The sequence below is a fragment of the Denticeps clupeoides genome, chromosome 12 (genome assembly GCF_900700375.1).
Source record: "Denticeps clupeoides chromosome 12, fDenClu1.1, whole genome shotgun sequence".
In the NCBI taxonomy this organism is placed as follows: Eukaryota; Metazoa; Chordata; class Actinopteri; order Clupeiformes; family Denticipitidae; genus Denticeps; species Denticeps clupeoides.
In genome coordinates, this window is record NC_041718.1 from 8,148,244 (window position 1) to 8,174,275 (window position 26,032).

At 42.8% G+C, this 26,032-nt stretch overlaps 2 protein-coding genes across 4 annotated transcripts in view; both read right to left on the reverse strand.

Annotated features, from left to right (window-relative positions):
* The window catches only part of chchd6b (coiled-coil-helix-coiled-coil-helix domain containing 6b), a 33,646-nt gene extending 17,272 nt beyond the window's left edge, over positions 1 to 16,374 (reverse strand). Inside the window, exons 1-6 of one of the 2 annotated variants that reach the window (XM_028998717.1) lie at positions 16,124 to 16,374; positions 15,144 to 15,228; positions 15,004 to 15,055; positions 13,369 to 13,513; positions 5,960 to 5,980; positions 2,273 to 2,356 (exon numbers count right to left, since the gene is read on the reverse strand). In XM_028998717.1, coding sequence (XP_028854550.1) covers positions 2,273 to 2,356; positions 5,960 to 5,980; positions 13,369 to 13,513; positions 15,004 to 15,055; positions 15,144 to 15,228; positions 16,124 to 16,207 — 471 coding nt within the window. In that variant the 5' untranslated portion in view covers positions 16,208 to 16,374. The remainder of the gene's footprint in view (positions 1 to 2,272; positions 2,357 to 5,959; positions 5,981 to 13,368; positions 13,514 to 15,003; positions 15,056 to 15,143; positions 15,229 to 16,123) is intronic. The other variant, XM_028998718.1, reaches the window with a different exon arrangement.
* A 267-nt stretch (positions 16,375 to 16,641) lies between these two features.
* On the reverse strand, positions 16,642 to 25,742 carry tpra1 (transmembrane protein, adipocyte asscociated 1). Of its 2 annotated transcripts, XM_028998238.1 has the most exons (11): positions 25,433 to 25,742; positions 24,540 to 24,720; positions 22,510 to 22,642; positions 22,166 to 22,252; positions 21,860 to 21,932; positions 21,684 to 21,763; positions 21,462 to 21,572; positions 21,278 to 21,338; positions 21,066 to 21,168; positions 19,264 to 19,344; positions 16,642 to 18,801 (listed from the first exon to the last, which is right to left on the reverse strand). In XM_028998238.1, exons 2-11 carry the CDS (start codon positions 24,704 to 24,706, stop codon positions 18,561 to 18,563), a joined length of 1,137 nt encoding a protein of 378 aa, XP_028854071.1. In that variant the 5' UTR covers positions 24,707 to 24,720; positions 25,433 to 25,742; the 3' UTR covers positions 16,642 to 18,560. The 2 variants fall into 2 exon arrangements, with proteins under 2 accessions (XP_028854071.1, XP_028854072.1); XM_028998239.1 differs by lacking the exons at positions 24,540 to 24,720; positions 25,433 to 25,742 and adding an exon at positions 24,400 to 24,533.
* Between the last annotated feature and the right edge of the window lie 290 nt (positions 25,743 to 26,032).

The window sequence follows — 26,032 nt, forward strand, 5'->3', positions numbered from 1 at the left end:
CAAGAGTGAAAACCTACTGAAAATTGTCCCTAAAACCCTCTGCATCACAGACAACTGATGGCAGAACATGTCCACATGCCATCTTTTCCATTAAAAATCAAAATTCTATCCCCGAAAAAGCAACTGTGCAACACTGTACAGGCTGTACCCCGAGCTCGTGAATGAGCAGTTCCTTCATCACATGTACTGCACAGAAAATCATTTACGCAAATGAAATAAACCAGGGCCAATAGAAACAGGTCACGCTTTTAGGAAAAGGTCACCAAATGACTATAGCAAACCCATTTTCTCTAGATTAGAGACCTGTTGTGTACGGCCGTGAGACAGATGCTTCAAGGTCTGCAATGTTATGGAAGAGAGAGAGAGAGAGAAAGAGCACGGGGGAATGAGAGGCTTTTCTCTTCTTCCATCTTATTCTTTCTTATCCCCTACGTTCAAATTGAAGAAAAGTACTTCACTCCATCCAGTATTCCTTCTCTCTCTATTCTGCCACCATCCATTGCTCTAACTGCAACTTGCTCGTCTCATCTTTTTCTCCCCCTCCATCCTGCATTTCGTTCCCTCTCCGGCCTGCAAATCCTGCAAAGGACAAACAAATTAACCAGAGCGTACGTTTCCCCCCCCATCAAACCAGAAGAGAGCAGGTGGCCCCGACAGCAGACGGGGCTACGAGGGCCTTTTATTAACGCTCGGCTCCAGAGGCTTTTATGAGCTGAAAATACCAGCGCTGCATTAGCGCAGCCAGAGCGGGGGAATGAGAGGGAATGACTGGCGTAATTTCTTAAAAGCACACAAAGAGTGTCGCCCCCCCCTTTTTTTTATATATCTTCTTTTTCCACACTTCTTAAGCAACTGAATGTGCCAGCAAAACACTGATAACTACACAGAGAACTACAAAAAAGAAAAACGAAGAAGAGACCAAATTGGATTAGTCTCAAAATTGGTGTCCTTTCCAAAGAAGAAAAAGGGAAAAAAATTCCCAATGCAGTTCTGCTGTTACAACACAAAGATTTTCAGTTTGGCCATAAATTCCTGTGGAAAAAAACGGTTGGAAAGTGGCTACAGCTAATGCATCACTCGTGCCTTTTCCTATTGTGCGAGTCCACAAATAGACCATTCAGAAAACAAGAAAGGTGCTGGATGAATACCACAATGTTTTTAGGCACAAATAACACACTGGGGAAATCGCACAGTTCTGTCCAGCTCTTGGAATGTTGTGAACACTTAAAAAGTGTGTGTGGTATTACTTGTGTGCGAATTCTGCATTAACTAGCCATAAGGGAGAAAATTAGATGCCACTGGAACAATGATAATGACATTAGAAGATTCTAATATAGTTTCTTTTATTAAATGTTGATAGTAGGATTAATCATTTATTATTTATTTATTTATTAATTATTTTAATAATAATTAATTGGTGCAATAAAATAATTTTAACATGTTTAAATATTTAGAAATTAATTGCAGCAAATAATGTGCTTTTTTTGCTGATCTGTGACATGGATGTTTAATTCATCATAGACACCCACAACCAATTGAAATAATTTTTCTTTTGTGTGTGCATTTCACTTAGTTTCAAATGTAGATACATGGCAGATGGGAGCTATGCACTTGTGGTATGTCCATAATGTATCTGCATCTGGATGCATGTTTTTTTTTATCAAGTGTGTACAGAGTGGAGACATGTGGATTCACAGTTCTGCATCATAGTTTGGCAGAAATTAAAAACTCATTACACAGCTGTTCTTACACGTAGCTATGTCGTTAAGTACAGTGGATCCTCATGTGTAATTACTACAATTACCTTGTGATTCTAGGCATTTAGATATGGTACATTTTATATGTATATATGTCCAGGTCATCCAGACCTCATTTCCACAATTGTCATTTCCACACTTGTCTGTCCATTTAAAATATGCAGCCAAGGAGAATTTAATCTTAAGAAATAATTTTAATTAAGAATAACTGAATAATTGATTGCAAAAGGCACAATTAATAAATAGATTTTTTTACAAATTGACTGCCCAAATCGATTACTAATTGATTAATAGTTACAAACTACTAATGTATGAAAGCATGTATTTGGAGACGTCAATCAGAATAAGCACCTTACGAAGTTTACAGCACTTGTATGTGCTTAGTTTTGCTTAGCTAACCCAAGCGTGTCGCTGAGGCCAATGATTAAAGACAAAGAACTGAAATAATTTCAGATCATAATCAGTCTATATGAATGCAAAGTCCCCAAGGTTCCCAGCTCTCCCAGCTGTCTTACCTTCTTCTCCAGCAGTTGGAGCTGCTCTTTGTAGAAGGCAGTCAGCTGTTTCAGCTCGGCCTCTTTCCTGTCCAACTGCTTAGCCTGAAAGACAGGAACAGGACTGGATTATGCGTTGTATGCTCGCATTTGTGTGTGAGAGAGAGATCTTTTGAAAAGTTTTTTGACTGAATTAGCTGTTGCCTTCATGTAAAATTGATGAGTTCATTTCTTGCTTGAACATGAGGACTGTTATAAAAGCTGCTGTGTGATTCGTTCATGGTGACAAGCCACCGGAGTTATTGCTCAGAGTTGGAGTGTGTTATACACTCACACCAGACTCCAGAAGTGGGCCTGGGCCGGCTGTATGCGCCCAGTCTTTGGTCGATTGTCATGCTGGGCCAAAGCCTTGCTTTGTGCTGCACGCCGCTACTTGCTCCGATAATTTCTGTATCAAACTGCGCTGCCGCTGACAGAAGCCCATTGTTCGGCCAAGTACAGCCGAGTTCATTGAGTGGGAGAGGTAATCAGCACTGAGCAGGACTGTGCAGCTTACAGCTGCCTAGACACCGAGCAATTAACCCCAACTAAATACCCCCACCGGACCCTTCATATAAATACAGCATACATGAGGACAGAAGTGCATGGCACATTGTCACTATGGCATGGCATGACATAGCAAACAATGGGATCCATAGGGTTGAAAAGAATTATGACTGAGTGTGTTCCCCACCCCATACAAGGAACGTTGAAATAAGTGCAGTGTTGCATGCAAAGCATGGGGCTTGTTCATTAATGTAAGGTCCAAAAGAGTCCTTTAAATTCACATGAACAAACCAAAACAAAAAGGTCAGTCAATGTTTTTATATAAAAAAAATGTAATCGTTCAATATAGGACATTTTATCAAAATAATTTTTTGGCCATATCGCCCAGCCCAAGTGGGGACAATACTTTGCTCAAGGGGACCTCTGCGGCACCTTGGTGATTCGGGATTCGAATCCACAACCTTTTCAAAAAAAGCCACCATTGCCTAGTTATCACTATGTTGAAAAAGAGGAACCAACTTCCCTCTCACCCAGAATACAATCTTTAAAGTACAAGTTTAAAATGAGGCGCTCATGCATGATACTTCCCAGTTCTGAATGATTTAAAAGCCACGCCCTTCAATGAGTCACAAGTGCAAATTATTTAAGATAGCGTTTCTTTCTTTTACCTGTTCACTTACATAAAGCCTGATGACTCTTGAAAGAAAGTGCCAATCAACTCTCAAAGCTGGGTTTACAGCAACAAGGAGTGATAAATGTGTGGCGTGAAGTCATACAACCACACACACCCAGTAGCTGTATGCAATTCTATGATTGCACGGATTGCATGATCTGAATATCTGACAGTAGAGGTCATCGTAACCTGAAGCTAGTGCTGTTTCAGATTTCATTTCATTCCATCAGTACATTTAATAGTTTGGGGTTTTGCTGACACTGAGCTTGGCTTCCAATACAGTGGTGTGGTGGTGTAATGATGTAATCAATTTCTGCGGATAGCACAGAAAAGCACAAGGTGGTTTCAGCATAGTGCAGTTTAGTAGAAGTGTACTACGCTGCACCAAAAAGCCAACAGTGCACAGTCGCACACCAAATTCAGAAATACATAAGCACACACATTTATGTCAAATCGGTGGATAATGGGCAAAAATAAAAACATTAATCCAATGACAATTAAAGATGTCTGGTATATAGAAAAACAAATCCCATGCAGTAACAGGATGTGAAATGCTTTCCCAGAAAACCACCCTAATTCTGCAACTAAATATTATTAGCTGTAAATGATTATTATTGTTATTAGGTTTAGGTTTAGATGTGCATGTTATGATGGATGGAGGTGTAGAAGGCTTCCAGGATGGATACCTGTACAAGGCCACGGCAGAAGCTTGCAGCTTGACTTCAAGCAGCCTGGTCTGGTAAGAGCTTTGCGCCATGCAAGAGGAAATAAATAAATAAGAGAAATAAATAAAGAAACTGGACCGAAAAAAGTGGACGAAGAGTAAGCAGATGGAAGAATGCAGTGCGAAAGGGCAGGAAATGGTTATGCAGAGTAAGAAAAGCTCAAAAAGACAAGCATGAAAGCCCAGGCGCAGGAAAAGCAGCGCAGCAGCTGATAACATTCGGCTCCGGTGTTTCAGTGCAGCCCATTTCACGGCAACAGCAGAACAACATTCAGGTTCACATTTTAAACTTTTAAATTGGTGGAGAAAAAAAAAAGAAAGCAAACTTCCCTCGACTCCCTGCAGGTTTGTCCCCTACTTGGTAAGTAAATACGGTGGTTACAGGGGGAGCAAAATGACTGGTCTGCATACTGACCTCTATAATACATTTTTACAGCACAATTCAAAAGACCTACTTTAGTGCTATAGATTGGAATATTTTCACTCGATAAATGACCACTTAAAATTCAATGCGTCTCGATCATTCTAAAATTAAGGTTACACGTCTTGCTCGACATCTAGTTCAAGTCGGTCAGGGTTTTTTTTTATGGCATGGGCATTTTTATGGCATGAATTAATTACTCTACTTCAAATGACACAGATTTCTAGATGTTCATGTGTCTTATCCTGATACATAAAGATACATAAAAAAAAAAACAGTAACAATTACAAGGCAAAGCAGACACCAAATTCCCTCAGTCAACATGGAAAATATAAGAGACATCAAATAATATTTTTTTTTTTTTTAGAATCAATCATTCCCTGACAGTCGGCCATTTTCATAAAAACATGTTCATAAAGGATGTGAGTGCTTTTTGTATAATATGTATGATGATTTTGGCTGTTAAAAGTGTGTCAAGCATGTCTTAAAGAATAACAGAAGGTGAGTTTTAATTGTGATGAAATAGAATTACATTACCCATCAGCTATGGGGTCATTCACATGACTGCTAATTGGTATTCATAATAGCATGGCTTTGAAAAGACACCATAAGATTCAAAAATAAAATTTTCATCAAAGACATTAAAAATTTCTAAATATCAATAAATTAAAACATGCTAGAAACATTGATGTCAGTGAATTTTGAATTTAAAAACAAATAAATAATTGAAAGGTTAACATTTGGTTTTTGAATTAAGCTAAATGAAACAGAAGACCACAAATATTATTATATAATAATATGGGAAACGCTGAATACGAAATAAAGATTTACAGTACAGGCACATATCTGAACTTTTAGCAGGTAAAGAAGCACATACTTACACACAAAAATAAAAACATATAACATTTTATGTGTGTGAATGTGTTGGTGGAGCATTTAAGTGTGTGTGTGTGTGTGTGTGTGAATGCTCCACCAACACATACACACAAGCCCAGAGCACAACCAGACAACATACACCCACTCAAACAAGCACTACAATAGACAAATATATACACACACACACACACACACCACAGAGCCTTAAATTACATTCAGCGTAATCACGGCCCTTTTCTTCATTCTGCCGGTGTCTGCTGAGAGGAAGAATCCCTTCAGTCGGACGGCAGATGATATGTAATTTTCTAGCTGGATGGCTCTAAAAGTGTTGTGATGTAGGTGTGTGTGTGCGTGCGCATGAGTGTGTGTGTGTGCGCTCTCCCACTCTGTTTTAATACACAATGAAAACATGACATTTGAATACAGAGAGAGGAAAAGTAAGATTAACAGCAAACAGCTTCTGCTTACCCAACCATCCAGTTCTGCAGGCTGGGGAGGAGAGAGAGAGAGAGAGAGAGAGAGAGAGAGAGAGAGAGGGAGAGGACACCATGAGGAGCGATGGACAGACACGGAGCACGAGGGAAGAACAAGTAGTAAAATAAAATGTGTCGGCGTGTAAAAAGTATGACCAGATGGGATAACAGACAGAATAAAGAAAACAGACCCTCGTTAGCCACAGATCCATTAACTCCGGCCTGTTAATATAGCGCGGCGCAGCGCGGCGTCCATGTAACTCCGCCCGCGCAGGGTTATTCCTCAAGATTAAACAGACAGTCCACGCCCTAATAAACAGGCAAATCTCGCACCGGCCCGAACCCGCGGTGCTCCGGTTTTCACTAGTTAATGACGGGAGGGGGGCCCAGAGCAGTGGGGTAGGGACAGGAAGAGGGAGAGAGACAGAGAGAATTATGGGCAGAGCGAGCATCTGCAGTTGTTAGCATAACCAGCGAGAAGGAAAAACGGAGCGACTGGCACGCCGCCTCGTCATCTCAGTGGAGCTGCCGCAAGGCCGCGGCAACCGTGCGGCTGCAATTCATCTCTCAATGAAATGCTTTGACCTGCCTTACATATATTTACTTCGAGAGCCGCATGGTGGCACCGCGGTTAGCGGCATGGCCTCACACTTCCAAGGTTGTACGTTTTAATCCCGGCTCGGACCTCGTTTGCATATTCCCCCACTGCTCGCTCACGTTCCGTCCAAAGGCATGTGCGCTAGCTGGATCAGCGACTCTGTTCGTAGGTGTGTGTGAATGGTGTGTGTGTGTGTGTGTGTCTGTGAGTGAGTAATTACATACACAGTAGTTCACAAGAGTGAGTACGGCCCTCACATGACAGCAAAGAAGATATGACACTTTAATAAAATGTCAAGTAGTCATGCTTGTATAACCGTGTAAATTTGCTGTCCCCTCAAAATAACTAAAGACGCAGCCATTAATGTCGAAACCGCTGGCTGGTGGAAATTGTGCCCAAAGGGTCAATATTTTGTGTGGACACCATTATTTTCTACCACGGCCTTAACTTGGGCATGTTCGGTAGAGCTTCACAGGTTGCCATTGGAAACCTCACCCACTCCTCCATGAAGGAGCTGGTGGACGTTAGAGACCTTGCGCTCCTCCACCTTCTGCTTGAAGATGCCTCATAGATTCTCAATAGGGTTTAGTTCTTGAGACAGGTATATCAAGTCCAGCACCTTCACCCTCAGTATTTGGGGTGTCTGGGGTCACTGTCATGTTGGAATACTGCCCTGTGGCCCAGTTTCCGAAGGGAGGGGGATCGTGCGCTGTATTCATTCATGGTTCCCTCAATTAACTGTATCTCCCCAGTGCTGGCATCACTCATCCTGCCCCAAACCACCACCTCCCACCACTATGCTTGACTGTGGCCAAGACGCACTTGTCTTTGTTCCCCTCACCTGGTAGGTTGCTACCATCTGAACCAAATACGTTTCTCCTGGTCTTCCTGCCTTCATCACACCGCTTGCAGGAAACCCCCCCACGTGCTCTCAACCACGGCGGCCATCACAAGACATGGCGAGTGGAACCTCTCCTGTTAAACCGCAGTATGGTCCTGACGACCATGCAATCTTCTTATAGCCTAGGCCATCTTTAAATAGAGCAACAATTCTTGTGTGGCGACACAAAGTGGATGGCAATTGGAGGCAGACCCCATTTATTAAATTATATTTTAAATATATAAGTTATAAAATGTAAGTCAACCTCTAAAAATAAAACTACTCTCTTTTCACTTCTCCACTCCTCTCTAACAACTTGGTCCAGTCTCATGGTTTGGGACCAAACCATTTTTCTAACAAACTATAAGTCAATCATCTTCAGACAACCATTTAAACAGTTCATAACATTCCCATAATACTTTCATCATCATGTTGAATTTAAAGCATTAGTAAACTGGATTTGATAATCCTGAAATGTCTGTATTTGATCCAATCTAGCATTACCTTGAATAACCTGCACAAAAGTAAACTGAATTACCAGATCCTGGCTAGCTGCAGTTTTGGAGATGCTATCATGTCATCTAGACATCACAATCTGCTCAGATACTTACACCTTCTGCTTCAGGGACAAAATGTTAATGTCAGCCTAACATATTTTTGCCATTGTAACCAGATCATCTTTGTTATTCACTTCACCGGAACCCTATATGTATTAAATCTTTGAACTGAATGCAACTTATTATAGTAAGAACAATATATAAGAATATGTAACCACGCAAGAATCCAAGCAGATTTAAATCCAGCAGATTCTGACCTTTACGCATTTGGTTAAAGTGAGTGCACACACACACACGCACGTACACTCTTATCTCCAGTGATTGTGTCACACTCCTCCTTTGTCTGTGAGGACCTGAGTCAATCAGCTTTCAGCATTTATCCAGCGTGATTGAGGCTCTTCCATAGTCACAAGTGTCTTCCTCCTCACAAGTCGTACCCCAAATGTGATTACCCGTTCTTCATCATTTACAAGGGTCTCACACACACACACACACACACACACACACACACACACTGAGAAACAATATAATCATGTCTTTTAATCGCTCGTCATTTTTCATTATACATATGGTCCAACAGATAAACAGCAACAAGAGAGAGAGGGCGAGCGCGAGGGCGGGAGGATTGTGAGCGAGCGACAGAAGTACTCGGGTGAAAAGCTGCAACACTGAAGGGGCTTAACTCGCAAGAAGATGTCAAGTCTATGATTACAATTAGCGATAAGGCCTGGTTATCAGCATGTTGCTATTCAACGCACATCCAGGATTACCGTCTACTCCAGAGACACACACACACACACACACACACACACACGACAGAACAAAAGAATAAAACATGAGCGCCGCACAGGTGGATGGCTGCAAATTAAACGCTGATTGCGGTGAACAGAATCAGCGGTGAAGAGAGGAAGTGCTGACACCGGGACCCGGGCGCCGTTCTCTGGCCTCACCACGCCGGAGTCCTCAAAGCCCCATCGGCCTTCGCCGCGTTTCCGGGCTCAAAAGGAAGGCGAGAAGGACGCTCCGCCGATATGTTTAGGGCGGTGTCTGAATCGACACCATTGCTCCCGCGCAAGGCAAGATCCGTGTGCCGTTAATTTAAACGTGACCTTGGCACTTCCTTTCACTTTTTTTGCCCTGAAAGAAGAAGAAGAAAAAAAAGAAACTCTTCTTGAGTGGCACTCTGACTATTCTCCATTCGCCATATCGTACGCCTCGAGCAATCTCTCGCGCTCTTTTTTTTTTTCCTTCTCTCCTTCCGTCTCCTCCATCTCTCACCCCCAATTCCAGACTCGCAGCGATCAAGCCGAGCAGCGCAAAGCACCATGCCAAAACATTCACTCTGCATTCATTTAAATCTCATCAGCCCAGATATCCCCCATTCCCCGTCTTTCACCCGTTCCACCCCCCACCCCCAACGCTCTCATTATTCAGCCCACACCAGTTGAAAGCGCCTCGGCCATATGCTTTCTCTACGGCTCCATCTTTTCCTGCCGCCATGAGGGCAAACAGGTGTGTCAGGCGGCAGGCGCGCAGACACACCCTTTCCGGGTGTGTGATGTATGCAGATGCAGAGATGGGCCAGGCAGACAGGGTGTGTGTGAAGGCTTCAATGACAAGACACCCACGAAACATATGCAAAATGTGAGCAAATTTAAACGTTTACAACAAACAGCCACTACATTAAAACCTCTGACATGTGGCGTGCTGTGGTGGGAAACGTTCAGCAGAAACTTGCTGATGGGATTGAAGCATGACCAATGGTCTATGACAAAGGGCCAAATTGTGATGGTATACACATAATAGCATACAGTAGTAAGTTTATACAAAAAGTGCTTGGTTATGCCACTTTTTGTTAGAGAAAAAAAAAATGAATAGAATGTTTGTATGTAGAGGTGAATAAATATGCAAAGCTTGGAGAATTAAAAAAAAAAAAAAAAAAAACCTGAAAGAAACGTGAATTAAAAAGTTGACAAAGTGGAGAAAAGGGAGTGAGCAGAGCCAGAACCAGTAACGGCACAAGACAAGGCCGAGCTAAGGTTTTCCTGGTTTTCATTACCCACTAATCACAGGTCAATTGACTATGAACTGTCCCCACAGGCAATGCACGGCCTCTATGTGGCCTGAAGGGGGCGCAGGAGGTTGTAAAATGTTCCAAGCAAGGACAACAGTGGAAAAGTCGCAGGCTCATGGGGGCTTGTTCATTTACGCCCATTTATGCAACACAATGTCCAGACTGCTGAAGACTTTAACATGATAGCAAGGTGTCAGGGCAGCCGCAGGTCAGTGAGAAAATGGACCACAAAATCGATGTAAGAAGGTGACCAGGTTAGATGTTTTAGATCATGTGCATGAGTAGGTGTGGATGCGTTGATGGTGAAAAGATGGCACCGTGGGAAGAAATATGCGCTACACAGAGACCTTTGGTCATGCATTCATGTGGATGTTACTTTGACAACCACCTACCTGCTTCGTTCCTTGATGCGCAATCTGATCAAGCATCTGCGTTGGATGTTTGGTACCTCAGAATGTACAGGCCCCCCATCTAAAACAAGAACATTTCTATCTGATCTGACTTGGCGTTGACATGGAGACGGTGTCTCAGAAGAACCACAATGGTTATTTTCTTAAATGTGTTCAGAGTAAATTTCTCTTATCCAAGGCAAAGTGTATTCACGCAAACCTTCAACCTGACCTATAAACCCAGATGCGTCTCCGAATACGACAACATTTCAGATCACGCTCCTGTTTGGACAGAAGTATTTTAGAAACCGAAACCCCGTTTTAGAGAAAAGTGTTCTGGTGTAGACGGGGCCTCAAAGATCTGCTGGTGACATCTTGGTGCGAGACACCACAGGACTCAAGGCACAAGGCAGAATCTTTGGGGCAGTGGTGGCCTAGTGGATGTGTGATCAGAAGGTCGAATCCACCAACCACCAAGGTACCACTGAGATCCTCAGCAAGGAACCGTCCCCATTCACTGCTCCCGGACGAGTCCATGGCCCACTGCTCACAACTGGTGATGGCTTGTGTCGTGTAGAATGTACCACTCCCATGACGAGTTACACAAGTGAAGCGGTCAGAGAATCCAGAGCCTGGAGGCCAGCCTATCCGTTATGTCATTTATTAATTTTTCGTCATAAACGCACACATTTACATGTGAAGAAATATGTGTGGCTCATGAGGTGTCACACTCGAAGCAGACCCGAAAGAAACCGCTAACCCATAGTCCTTCTGAAAGGATAAATGCAGAGGACATTTCATTGTGTGCACGGAGTGCCGAGTATCACATGTGACAAATAATCACTTTCAATATACAATACTGCTGCTCCTTGACAGTGTTACTATCGTCATCTGTACGTGGTTTTAATGTTGTGGATGATTGATGCATATACACACAACTACTGTATGTGTGTCTGACTTATTACGGACCAGTTGTTCAGAGGGAACACAAAAATGTCTCTTAGCGGTCACGCTCTTGTGTGTGTGTGTGTGTGTGTGTGTGTGTGTGTGTGTGTGTGTGTGAAGTACTGTTAACATGCAGAAGGTACCTCTAGTGACGGATGCCTCTGAACACAGAGCCATCCTCACTTTAACAACCGCCGCATTACTGCATTCACTTTCATCATCTATCCAACTCACAGTGGCGTGGGGGGGGTGCATGAGGAAAACAAACACACACACACACACACACAAAGACCAAGAAATATGAGAAGACCAAAAAACAATAGCAGTGGATGGAGAGCCAGAGAGAAAACAGCGCAGAGAAAATGGCAGATGCACAAGTGCACATCATTCATAGCTGCTGCTGCCCCCCCTTTCAAATCAATAGTGATCCATGGATCAGGCAGGAACACCGGGCTCATCCCTGCAGCCAGGCTGCCATCTAGTGGCCACACTGCTCATTACACCAAGCAAAAAAAAAAAAACACTACCCACAATAAAAACTAGAAGTGACCGTGTCCAGTGATGGACTTGGCAAGTTTTCCTTCTTCCTTACACTCTCTCTGCCTCTCTGTGTCTAACTTAATAGTGGCGTGCAAAGTCATGGATGGACGGACGGACGGACGGACACACACACACACACACACACACACACACACACACACACACACACACACACACACACACACACACACACACACACACACACACACACACACAGATGCTAACGTGATTTGGCAGCTGTGCTGGAGAAATAATCAACCGGGCTCAAAAAGGGCCTCATTAAGAACGTACATCATTAAATGTTTAGCAGACAAAGAAAAGAACAGGCAGACGCAGGCGCTCAATACTCATTACTCTCACTTAACTGAAAGGAAGACGAGACGCGGAACGAGTCCATCTCGAGCGAAGGGAGGAAAAACAAACACGGGAGAGTCATTCCCCACAAGCACACACACAGGACCATATGCTGAACATGCATCCTATCAGAAATGCAGAGGGGCATCCTTAAACACACCGCCACCACGGACTCATCATTTCGCAAGGTTTGAACCCACAAGGCTCATGCCATTTATGACTATGAACCACTTCAAGCTTTTTTTTTTTTTTTTTTTTTTTAAATCTCAGATCCCTAGTGGTCATATTTTCTTATTATTTTTTCCAGTCCAAATACATTTATAGCTTTAAAATGAAGAAATGTAACCTGTGTTTGGGAAAAATCATCTGCGTCACATTTTCTTTTCCTTCCCCAGTTTGCCAAACATTAACTTACCCCTTGGTGCATAATAAAATGCATAATGATTTATGAACCATATTGGCACAACTGAGTTTTGGCAAACTTAAGAGGGGAAATTAAATTCTTTAAAAACACATGCATGACAGTACACATTAGTGAACAATATTTCATTCAGAAAAATTGTTCAAAAAGAGTCACGAGTGCATTTTTGGCACCATCTGGTTCTTTGTGTTTGGTGTTAAGTTACTTCTTTTTTGTTTCATCATATCATTTGCCAGGAGAAAGAGCTCAATTTTGCCCAAAATGATACTTACAGTTCCCTATGATTCTCAGCCCTTGATGTGGTTATAATTAATGTGGTAAATAAACTTTAGTTATATTTTGCTTTTCATCCACATTAGTCATGAAAATATGACATTTAGGGTGTGTCTGTCTTTTATTTGGGTGGGGTCGTGATGTATACTGGGGTAAAAGTCAAGCCCATTTTAATAATACTACCTTAAATAGTGTTTTGGGATAAATGATAAGATGGAAGAGTAAAATTTCCTCTTACAGGCTGACAAGTACACACTTCCTTGTGTGTACAAGCTGTTGCTCATTTTGTATAGCTGACGTATTCTAATCAGAACCACATGCAAAGATGAGTTGCACAGTACACAGTATCTTCAGGCCCACTGAACGGTCTCACCAGTCTGTGCGCTTTCTCCATCTCCTCCCTGGTCTTGGCTCTCTCTCGCAGCACGGCGGCACTCACGCTCTCCTGCCCCGCCTCCCTCTCCCTGCGGGCGATGCGGGCGAGCTCCTCCTGAATCAGAGCCTGCTCCCGCTCGTACCTGCCAAAACCACATCAGAGCGCATGAGGGCCACACCTGCCTACAGGGCCCCATATGGCCGTACCTCCATTCAGCTCAATTCACAACAAAGGCCTGGATCATCTGGATCTCAAATGGATCTGTCAGGTGTCTCAGTCTTGGTATATTAATTCCAATCTCTCCATTGTAAATATTTGTATTCAAATAATTGTAATTAAAATATATATATATAAAATATATTTTTTTTAAATATAAACCTGCCAAAATTCGGCAGGTTTCATTAAAGACTTCTGTTAAGTCTTTCTAGGGCTATAAATTAAACCACACTAGAAAAAAGTATGAAAATGAAACATAAAATAAAGTCCTCGACTCCTAGAACAAAAATTAAACGATTCCTATTTACCAATCTGGAATAGTTTTTACTGTTATTGGCTCTGGTTGTTGTCAAGTACCGGAATAACGTTACAATGCTGGGCAAGGGCCTGAATTTTCTGGAGACTTTCAGCTGCAATTTAATGCATTTCTGATTTTGAATGTGACTCCAGTGCCTTCACACTGGATTCAGCCAAGCCTTAAATGCTTCATTCTTGGGCCAAGACTCGCTAAACTTGAGCTATTCAGACTAATGTCAAATGAAATAAAAGAAGCAGAGAGATCCAAATGAAATGCCACTTTACTTTGCAATCCATCAAGCTCAGTGCAAATGAGTTGCAAGCTTGTATCAGTACCAACTTGGTCTTTTTTAAAAGTTTTATTACAGCATGTTTCATCCACAGCAATGAAAAAAGAACAAGGATCCAGAATGCACTGCACCACCAGAGAATTTGTATTATTTAAAAAAAAAAAAAAAAAAAAAAAGTAGTGATAAAAAAAAAACTAGATAATTAAAAAACGTACATGCTACATACACATTATGGGAAGTGGACCTGTAATCGGAAGGTTGCCGGTTCAAATCCCGAGCCGCCAGGGAGCCACTGAGCAAAGCACCGTCCCCACACACTGATCCCCGGGTGCCTGTTATGGCTGCCCACTGCTCATTTACATTTACATTTATGCCATTTATCAGACGCCCTTATCCAGAGCGACTTACAATCAGTAGTTACAGGGACAGTCGTCCCCTGGAGCAATTTAGGGATAAGTGTCTTGCTCAGGGACACAATGGTAGTAAGTGGGGTTTGAACCTGGGTCTTCTGGTTCATAGGCGAGTGTTGTACCCACTAGGCTTCTACCATCATTGCTCACTAATGATGATGGAGTGATATATAAGTCCTTAAATTAAGACTTTCTTAGAAACCATGCTCATAAAAAGTGCTGTTTTAAGAATAACTACCTTAATAATATTTAATAAAATACTGAGAAATCAATCTAAATATAAAAAAAAGTCTCTGATAAATGGTCACGGCGAGACACCAGACCTAGGATCAGTGTTAGCTATCGTCAGAGTAAAAAGGTGAGATCTAGCCCTGATCACGTACTCATCAATCACCAGAGAGGCAAGTTCAGCCGCTCACCTCCTTCGCAGCTCCTCTTGAACGTCTGAAGGAGATGGTCCAGGTGTAGGGGCTGTGAGAAGAGAAATGGTGATTCACCACAATGACCAACAACTGAACTTCATAAAGATTGGAAGAAGAAAATAGGTGAGACTTCACACCTGGGTCGGGTGTGGGACTCTCAGGTTTTTTCGCCTGAGGCTCCTTGTCTGGTCCCCGCATTCTCTGAAGGACATCGCTGGAAAGCTGGGGACCAACAGGTGGAATTCTTCAGAACTTTCAGACTTTCAGGTTCACTGGCTTTCATCAAACATCCGGAAAACCTTCTGCCAACATTATCTATCAGCCCAGCATGAATCCGGCATCCTTGACTTTATTATTTAAAACCCATGGACGACATTAATCGCTGGTTAGGACATGGACCACTCCACACTGACTCTGTAGGTTACAACACCTGAAGATCAGTCGGTAACAAACTAGCCTTAGGAACAAGATGACTGTACCACACACTCACGAGTTTAATATTAATGGCTAATTGTGGTGTAAATACAAGCATATAAAGAAATAGCTACGACCTGCTGGTTTCTCCTTTCTTTTCTCTCTTGCTGCTGAAGTTTTTAAGAGGACTTTTCCTTGTGTGCAGAAGGGTCAACTGTAGGGCCCGTCAAAGCCCATTGAGACATACTGTATGCCATTTTTGGGCTACATAAAGAATAAATGTTGTTATTAATGTTGAATTTCACCCCTGACGTCATTAAACACGTGCCCTAAAGGGGTGGTAACCACGTGGCTCCTGATAAGCGTCCTTAGGAAATAAAGTTTCTGAGCCATGACCTTGCCGCCTCCAGACACCCTTCAAATGTGTGCTTCCTGACACAAGGGCACACACCACACGCTCCAGCTGCGGGTTGGGGTGAAGGACACGCTCCCGCCCCGGCAGCAGGTGTGCTCAGGTACAGGCAGCCTGTGGTTGGGGTGAAGGAGGCCCGTCGCTGGAACTCAAGCCGCCGCATAGCGAGTTCACTTAAGGACACTTCCATTGCCGCCTTAACCCGACTTCGTTTCCGTTTTAAAAAAAAAATGTCACAACAAATACAGGAATTAAAAAGAAAACTTTTCTTTTGAAATAACCTAGCATCACCTTGATTCCGTGCAGGACCGTCACGTTGTCGTCCTCGTCCAGCCCGAAGGACGCGCGCCTAGTAGTGCTCTCCCCGCCGCCCATACCCGCGGTGGCCGCCGCAGATGGATGTGAGCTCCTCGCCCGCCCTCAGCTCACAGGTTCGCCTGTCTAGAAGTGACAGAGTTTCATCGGCTCCCAGTCTGTCACTGCCGGTCTTCAAAAAGGTCACTTTCCAGGTACGGGCCAGTATGCGCGAGGCTTATTGGCCGATCAAACAAGGTTGTCCAGTAGAATAAAGCCTTGTAGCACATGTTCACGCAAAGGCTCACGGTAGTTGTAGTTCTGTGCTAGATCCACCTTAATCTCACTCGTTCAGTTACGGTTCCTCAAAAGTCGTGGACGCATTCAATTATTATTTTATTTGAACTGAATTTAATGATACGGATGACAAAACATGATAAAAAATTTCTGTCTGTCACATGATATGCCAGAATCAGTATGGCGCAATACTGCCAAAAATAACAATTGACGCGTCATAAAAGTAAGCATTTTTAATAATCACACATGGAATGTCCAAAGCATCACAAACAATTGCATATACAACAATCCAGTTCCATATTACTCACAAGCAAGGGCAAAACAAAAGCCTCGGCCTCTCTTTTGCTGGCTTGTAACATTCTGGATATAAATACAATATGATTTTGAAATTAAATTATACAAACCCAGATTTATGAACAGCTTTGCTGTCAATGACAAAAGCACTGGGAGAATTTTTTCCGCCTTTTTCATTCTGTACAAAAATAATCCAGTGTTTTCAAAGGAGGTGAATGATCACGCTGTTGGCAGTAACATCCTATTTGCAGAGTCAGCACTGCTTCGGAACTACTAACTGACGGAAGTAAAGATTCTTGTGAAAAATATATATCTAAGACATACAACAAAGGTTTCAATCATGGGATCGGCGCTGCCTAAAAAGTGGAATTTAGGCTCAGAGGAGTGCGCTGGTGGAATAAGATGGCACTGCTAAACAGTGGTGCTGGAAAATATCTTTAAAGAAAATGCTTCATACATTTTTAACACTGATTCATTGTTTGGTTTATAAAGCATATACTGGTATTCAAGATAGAAATGAAGGAATTCAGAGGAATGAAATGGTCTGGACAAATGTTTTGCAACCAAAATGACCCTATACGTATTTTAAAAATATGCACATTTTTGGTTTAAAGGGTATGCCACTATTTATGTGTTAACTGAGGGGATATATGGATATGTGGCATTTAAAATGTAAATGAAGCAGAGATGATAATATGGCACATTAAATCACAACTTCTTCATCAACTCAAAACCAAGATAGATTTCTTTGACATTTTATACTAAATAAAGTGATTCATTAAAAGAGATGGAGCTTAAATGTTCACACAAACACATGATGTAACATAAAAATCAATAAAAATAACTTAATATTGCCATAGAGTTTCTTTTTCTGTTATCATTCCAGCATTCTGTGCTTTCAGAGAAGAGCACAACCACAGTGTGTCTCTGTTGAACTCATACCAGGCCAGAGGGCTCATCCAGACTCCAGCAGCATTGCAGATCTGAAGAATTAGATGTGAATTCCGCCATGATACATTTTCCCTGGTTCAATGCAGATCTATAATGACCTACAGAAGGCCTGTATCGACCCATATTGTCATCATATGGTTTGTGAGTTGGAGGAACCCCTCTGTTACAGCACAAAGCACACCACACTGTGGTGTTTATGTAGGAATTCTTTTAAGACCAAGTTGATCCCTGCAAAAAGTCTAAATCAACGCTTGCGTCTATACAAACAGATGTCAGCAATTGTACTTTTGGCTTTCTAAGAACAATAACATCGCTGGAGAGGAAATCAAACTCTCACTGTCCGGAAACTATGGAAAGCAAGTGGAATTCCATATAAATCATTGAAAGGGAATGGGAAACGCAAACTCAGCATTGCCTGATTTCCAGTTTGACCCTACTTTAGGCATGGGACAAAATCTATCACAGCTAAAATGACTATGAGGCTGATGTAAACTGGAATTCTAAAGGTTTTTATAACTTGCCAGGTTAGCTTGATGCTACATAGTATCTATAAGATGTATTTCCATAACTGTGAATAGACTGGGAAGTTCTCAAACTTGTACTGGATCATCTGCAATGTATTGGTCTCATGCCTACTGTGAGTAGTAATTTAAAAAATAATTACATGACAGCATAATGCTACTAGTCAGGTAGCATTGGACAATGGACATCCAGTCACCACATGTTGTTACACTTCCTCTCTGGACCCCAGGTCAACCTCATCCTTTCTTCAAAGACAATGAACGGCTAACAGTCCTCCTGCTCTTTTTCGTTCCTGTTTCAATACAGTCTGGAACAGACCGATGTACTACGCACACACCGATCAGTGCATTCTCTGGCTCCTCCCCTCGTTTTAAGCATTCATGGCCCTCCAGCGATCACTGTCAATGCTGTTGATGCTGCCTACTCCATAGGGGCCTGATACCACATCGTCCAGGTAGGCTCCAGAGCCATCAATCTGAGTGCTGGAGTAGGAGCTGTGGTCAAAATCCCTCCTGCCCAGACCGCCAGATGACGTTGGGGGCAGATGGACATCTGTGTCATCTGGCTCATCGATCTGAGACTTGTAGGAGAACAGGATCTTAGGCTCAGAACTGAAGTGGGGGAGAGAGAGGTGGCAAGAACATAACACAAGTTAATAAAAACACACACAAAAAAAAAAAAAGCAAAAGGAAATAATTATATGCTAATTATATATAATAATTATATGCTAGTACTGCAAAGTAAAGATTTCTTTACTCATAATCAAAGTGCAATTCATTCAGACCAATGATCAATAGATGTGTTCTTTATCTGGAAGGACATGTGAACATTAACCAGAAATTTAAAAGCAGAGATTGCAAAAAAAAAAAAAAAAGATTAATTTTACCATCAACATGTAACTGTTATATACTTAAGACCACCCAAACAGAAGAACACTCTTGTTTCACTTTAAAAACCCACTTGTTGTGAGTATTACTAACTGAATTAGAGGTTTCAGCCGCTGTCAATACAGAGAGGAGCGATGTTAAACATTATAAACATGTCTGCAGGAAGAACTCCTAGCCTCCACATACCCAAAGAATCCCTTGAGGAATGTCACGTAGATGAGTGGAGCGAACGCAGAGAAGTAGAGGAATGTGGTCACGTCAACACAACTGCACAAACACAAAGAACATACATTCTCAAACATACATTCAAACATGATCTGCAGCTCTCACGTCTCATTTATCTCGGTTTATCATTTTGCTTCTGCCAGAACTGCAATGTCCTTTTTTTTTTCCACTCAATAGCACAAACAGCTACAAGATGCAGAGATCATACTTTTCATAGAACTTCGTTCTCTGTGCATAGTCTGGTCATGAAAACAAAGAGAAATTAGACATATATGAAAACCAAAATATTTTATAATGGGGGAAAACAACATATTGCAGTCAAATGCTGGCACAGTATTGTATTCAATAGCTTATTATTTGAAAAAGAAAATTTGTTCTCTTTCTTCTTATTATTATATGGGGGGGTTCTGCCACTTTATTATGACTGCCTGCTTCTTCGGCCACTTCATGAAGACTACCTGCTCCTTCGGCCACATTATTATTTTCATTATTATTTTGCATGGTGGGTCAGACACACTTGGTTGATTAAATTGGTTGATTCGAACCCGTGCTCGTTTTTTCTGTTCTTTGAACTTGAATGAAAGATAAGAGGTAAGATGACAATTTATTAGGTCTCACAAGTGGGAAATTTACATTGTCATGGCAGACACTGGACAGTACAAGATATATAAAAAGTTCCCCCTAGAACCGTAGCAACCACCTACATAGTCATTATTAACACTTTCCTACAACACAATAAATAACAGCCACTTTACAGCATTTATCAGACACCCTTATCCAGAGCGACTTACATTCAGTAGTTGCAGGGACAACTTAGGGTTAAGTGTCTTGCTCAGGGACACAATGGTAGTAAGTGGGATTTGAACCTGGGTCTTCTGGTTCATAGGCGAGTGTGTTACCCACTAGGCTACTACCACCCTATTTTATTAAGACCGCTTGCTCCTTCAGCCACTTTCTAATGAAAGCCTGCTCCCCCTTACATAACTCCACCTTTATTGATTTTTCCCCATCCCGTTATCCTCCCATTGAAGCCCATTCATTTTACACAGCAACTGTGGCATTACTTTCAGCCTTCCAACTAAGACAAATACTTATGCCACATGAAGTCTAATATATTCAAACACATCAGGTCCCTGCCCCATTAATTTTTTCACATATCCCAGTCTTCCTTTGCCTTTCCTCCCATTTTGATCTAATGATTTATAATTTAGGGAAATCAATAACAGAGCAAACACCAAGCAGACACAGAGTATAAAAGTCATACGAGCTTTAAAGCAGCCATTATGACTGATGGCCTGAGCCATCAATGTTAAATTTTAAAATTTAACCTGTTAGCCCCTTAAAAACCTCACCAGCCCAGGTTAAGACAGAAACAACAAAAGAACAATATAGATTCTGTAAGTTACACACACACCTGCAAACGAACAATACCCTGCATAACAGAATAGCCTGTTAAAGTCACATGAGGCCTCCGCTAAGCCTTTACGGCAGGGCTCTCTCTCCTGTTCCTGGAGGCATGCCATGCATAATAGTCCACATGTGGTTTTAAATATCTAATCCGGTGTAAGGGAATGAGGCAGGGGGTCAGTTAGGGGTTCGCACTCTAGGAATGGGACAGGGCTTCTGTTGCATGACTGCACCAGATAGTGTTGTTCATAAGCCGCTACTTTGGCTACTGTGCGAGTTTGAATTCCAGTCTTGACCCTGAACAAAGGTGCTGAACTGATGATGAGAACATTGGAAGAAAAAGAGCTGGGACCTACCAGAGACCCTCTGTGATGTTGGCACAGAGGAGGGCACTTCCAAGTCCCTGTACAAAGTTCAGTAGAGACAAGGTGGCAGCATACACATAAAAACTCTTCTTAGCTGCAAGATGGGAAAAAAAAAAAACTAAATGCACACTCAAAATATGACAAAACTGACAATAATTCCTGTGAGCAGATGAAGAGAAGTTGGAATTGCTGGATTTGCTCACATGGTAAGGGTATCCTCTCCCTGACTGGAGTTTTAGGAAGGATGACAATTAAGGAATAAACCTGAGAAAAAGACCAAAAAAAAAAAAAAAAACTCCTTGTAGTACACAACTTTAGGTATTTCAGCATTGTAAAACATCACAACAGCATGGAGACAATGTCCTACAAAGATGTCTTGTTGATTACCAGGAAGAAGAAGCAGGAGCTGGCCAGCCAGAAATGCCGTCCTCCATGGCCATATATGTTGAAGTCTTCTGCTGAAAGATGGTGGTCTGGATACAGTATCTCCAGAGTGCCCTTTGAGTGCAACCGGTCACATTTTAATAACAGAAAACAGCAAATCGCACCTCATAAAAGAGGTCTGTTCATTAGCTCAGTAAACTGGCTCCCGTACAGGTCTGTGTGTACCTGTGTAATCGAATACGCCAGCGCCAGCACCGCAGTAACAGCCAACACGCGTTTAATACTGGATTTACTCTCAAGGTGACCTGGGAGGTGAAAATAGAAAAAGGCATTACAACATACAAAGCTTTCTTAAAAATCAAACCAAACATATATATTTATTTAGATTTATTTAGACATACCAAAAGCCAGGCCAAAGATGATCACACTGAGCTCAATAGCCAACAGGAAGAAGCGAGTAATCTCCCACAGCACCTAGTGGGACAACATAACATCCAGGTTACCATAAAGGTTGGTGGATGGCAACCTGAAAGGCCAACGCCTATATGTACACAGTGTACATATAATAAGATAAACTCTTTCACATTAAATCATTAAATTACATGATCTGAAATACTATTAACACAGGAAAGCACCATGCAGATGATCAATTAAAGCACACAAAATATATGCAAATAAGAACGCATTTACTAATGGATTGCTCTTACCTTGTCTACAATCGTTGCGGCACTGGATGTGCTTACAGTCATGGACACTATAGCCCGGGTGATGCCGACAGCTGCCACTACAAACACCTGAGCAAGTGGGCAAACATTTACAACCAGTGACAGTGTATCACAGTGGCAAATAGGTAGAGCATGAGGGCAGTTGGGAGGAGTTGTGCACAGTGCTCATTTTGCACTTTAATTACGATTAACGCTCAGCTTCCATAACTCACCTAATATATACAAGTAAAAGAAACAAAAAAAATTGCATTTACAGGTCACATGAATTCACTGCAGTCTTGCGGCAGTATATATGTGTAAGGGACTATATAGAAGTGAGCCCTCACCAGAATATAAAATGTGATGAAGATGGGGCTTGACGTGAGGCGGATCTTTGCTCTGGCTGAAGGCAGCTTCCACATGAGGAACATGAAGAAGGCCACATTAGGGACCAACAGCAGCAAGTCCCAGAAGCGAACTCTGCCGAAGAGAAAAGGAGAGAAAGAATCCCAGGTTATTCAATAATGATTTTTTTAAGATGCTGTGATCAGTCTGTCATGTTTCGCAATTTCACTCTGCCTGAAATGCAAAGCAGTAAACAAAATGCTCACTCAGGGTGATGGGTTAAATGCAGAGGACAAATTTCACTGTGTGCACCGTGTGCTGTGCTGCTGTGTATCACATGTGACAATCACTTCACTTTATTATTATTATTATTATTATTTTTTAAAATACAAAGCTGTACAGCGCCCTCTACAGGATTGGAGGCGTAGTCACATGACAATTCTCATCTCTGCTGACCTCACTAAAGATAATGCTCAACAGCACTACCCGGTGGACTAAATTTGTATACAAAAAAAAATAGCAATATTTGATGTCCCTGTATCAATACAACATCACCACAAAAATAGTGATATATTGATGCATCAATATTTTCTAACCCCCGTAAATAATAATATTCAATGAATAAAATGGAAGTCAATGATTAGATGTTCTTAAATATCATCCAACATTCATTCAAGTCCAAATAGTAAGCGCTGATGGTTAAGCACTAGTTGAAAAAAGCACTGTTTACTAATGTTTTTAATCCCAACATGGCACTGGCCATCCTCATGCATGTAAAAGAAATCTAGATTTGCAGTCCTTTATTATATTATTAACAGATGTTTAAAATATATATTTAGTGTAAGTCCACTAATAACACTCAAATCACATGGTGCTGGAGGGCTCTCACTGGAGAACACAGTCTAACGCAGGGGAATCACAACTTTTTTTTAGGGCTACATGAAGAGCAGGAAATCGCCGCAATTGCATTGGAATGCTATTTACAGAATACGTATTTTAAGACAAACCATTTTCATTTACAGCAACAGCAAACCCAACCATAAACAGGCATTAGAAACCGCTCCCACGCACCAGAATTAAAATGGATGAGCCCTTTCAATTTAAGTATGCAACCCGGCCTCGCACAAACATACAAAATACATAAACACATGCACACAACACGCCGATTGGAGGCTTTGCATGGCAAAAAAAATACTGCCATAAAACAGGGTCTACTGGGGCTGGCTGAAGAAGGCTGCCATAAAGCACAAGGGAAAAACAAGTTCTGTTCACTTCTGAGTATCTGTGAGCATTTGTGGCATAAATGAGACTGTTTCGCATTGCGTCTCCGCCTTTTGCCCTTGAGCCAGGAAGTGCATTTCAGGGAGAACACAGAGCTGTCTGTCTGAAGACGCGTACCTACGGAACACGTCCGCAGTCATCTGCACATGGCGTGGAAACGGCTACATCTTCAAAGCGAATTGTTCCCACACACATTCATTCACATTTCTCAACGCTTTCTGACAGTACGCTACAGAGATGCATTAAATACGTCCCTTTGAATTCCAATCTGTAATAAGATAAAGTTCAGAGGAAAACGACATGAAAAGGTCCGTAACCTGAGAGCAGGCAGGGATACGGGACACAAGGACACACCCTTCCTTGGTAACCCTAACTTTCAAAATGCCTCGCACTGAAGCTGAAAGCACAACCTGTGACTCTGTTTCAACAACCAACACCCAGCCAACACCAAACACCGCACTGCCATGACCTCGACCTGGCCGGGCCGGACACTTTGGTGGTGGAAAAGCACAGAACAGGGTTGAAAAATGTATACAGAGGCGGAAAAAGAAACTGAAAGAGCAGCATTCTAGTAATGAGGCTAAAGACTAATACGAGAACCTGGAAAGTACCAGAGGTCCTGCTCATCGGCACAACAGCAGCCAGATGCTCATGGCGAAGCTGGTGAAAACGACTGAGCCGCGGCACTACACCTATTAACGAAAACAGACACAGTGGGATGTGAGGGAAGACGAGAACATTTTAAATATACCTGGAGTCATTTATGTCTTCGTAAAGCACCAGAAGACAGCGGTGCGGCTTGGTGACGTTCCTCTCCGGCGGCCAGGTGGGAAGCATGGACGTGTTCTCCGGCGACGTGGGGAGCGCGGTCCCGTTGACTTCCTGCGCGAGCCTCGCCAAGGTGACAGAGTCCAACATACTGCGTTCACAGCCTGGCGACAAAGTTCAGAGGTCATTCCCAAACCATCCCCACCTGGCGAACGTGTTGTCATTGTTTAACGTATAAAGCACATATAAATAAGTCAGAGTGCTGAATTAGGAGGACTGAAGAACAATATTGATCATGCAAATCGAACGAGGCCAGTTGCATTGATCCTCGGTCGGTTTTAGCGGCACTCAGACAACAGAAGCGTGTTTTCTGACGAGCACGACGGTCCACTGGAACGGATAGAGGGTGACCGTGGGAAGACGTTCCACGCCGTTCATCTTGGCAACACCAGAGCAAATCCTGGCGAAAGGCACGAACGTCGCCCATGCAAAATATTTCCGGTCCGTGGGTGTGTGCCTGCCTGCGCCTTGAGTCCACGTTTAGCTTTACTACGCGGGCAGTGCCTAGAAGCAAAGGTTATTTATTCGTTTTACGATGAAACGCGCAGCACCGAGCCAGCCACTTTCGCCATGACGCACGTCAGCTAGGCTAACGCACTGCTACGCTGACGTGACGCGAAATAACATCTTCATCGTCAAACAAGTTGCCCATCTTGCGACCCGACCGCCACGTGCATTGGCTGACGCGAGACGTCGGCTTGCACTCGCGGATCCGTTCGCCGTGTCCGTGTTTTTATTTTTACTGAACGCTACACGTCACCGGCTGCCCTTCTCCCGCTAGCCGGGCGCGCAGCGTCGCGTAAAGCGCGTACACACCCGCAGAGAGGCGTTAACCGAGGTCTGGATATTCCGCGGGGCGGCCCGGCCACATATCAGCCTGCAGCTCGGCTTCAGTTGATCCCAGGAGAAACGAAAGCGGCGGCGGGGACGGCGACGGCACCGCAGCGCTCCATAGTTGGACAGAAAAGTCCCGAGTCACCTGACCCCCGCGCGTGAAGTGCGCGTCACCGCGGCGGCGGGATGTTGCCAGGTCTCGGAGGGAAAGTCCGCAAAACCAGCGTCTCCTCGGTCGATCGCGGCGCGACCTGCCAGATCTTGCTGTTTCGGTTTCAAGCGACAGAAATTGACAGACACATCCGCGGTTTTGCACATTTGTCTTCCATCAGTGCAGTAAACTGTCACTGTTCGGGTGCAGTGGTCAGTTGTCAGTTCTACCCTTCTCCCATTGGCCCCCAAACAACAGGTAAGAAAAATCTGTGATTTGGTTGGCTGCCGTAGAACCATTCGGCCCGCCTCCCAAATTAAACATTCATGAAAATGAGATAATGAATCTATTAAATTGTTTGATCAGTTTCCTGTTTCTGATGTAACCTGTACAAACAAAACTGAGACATTAAAACTGCAGACAAGGGAAAT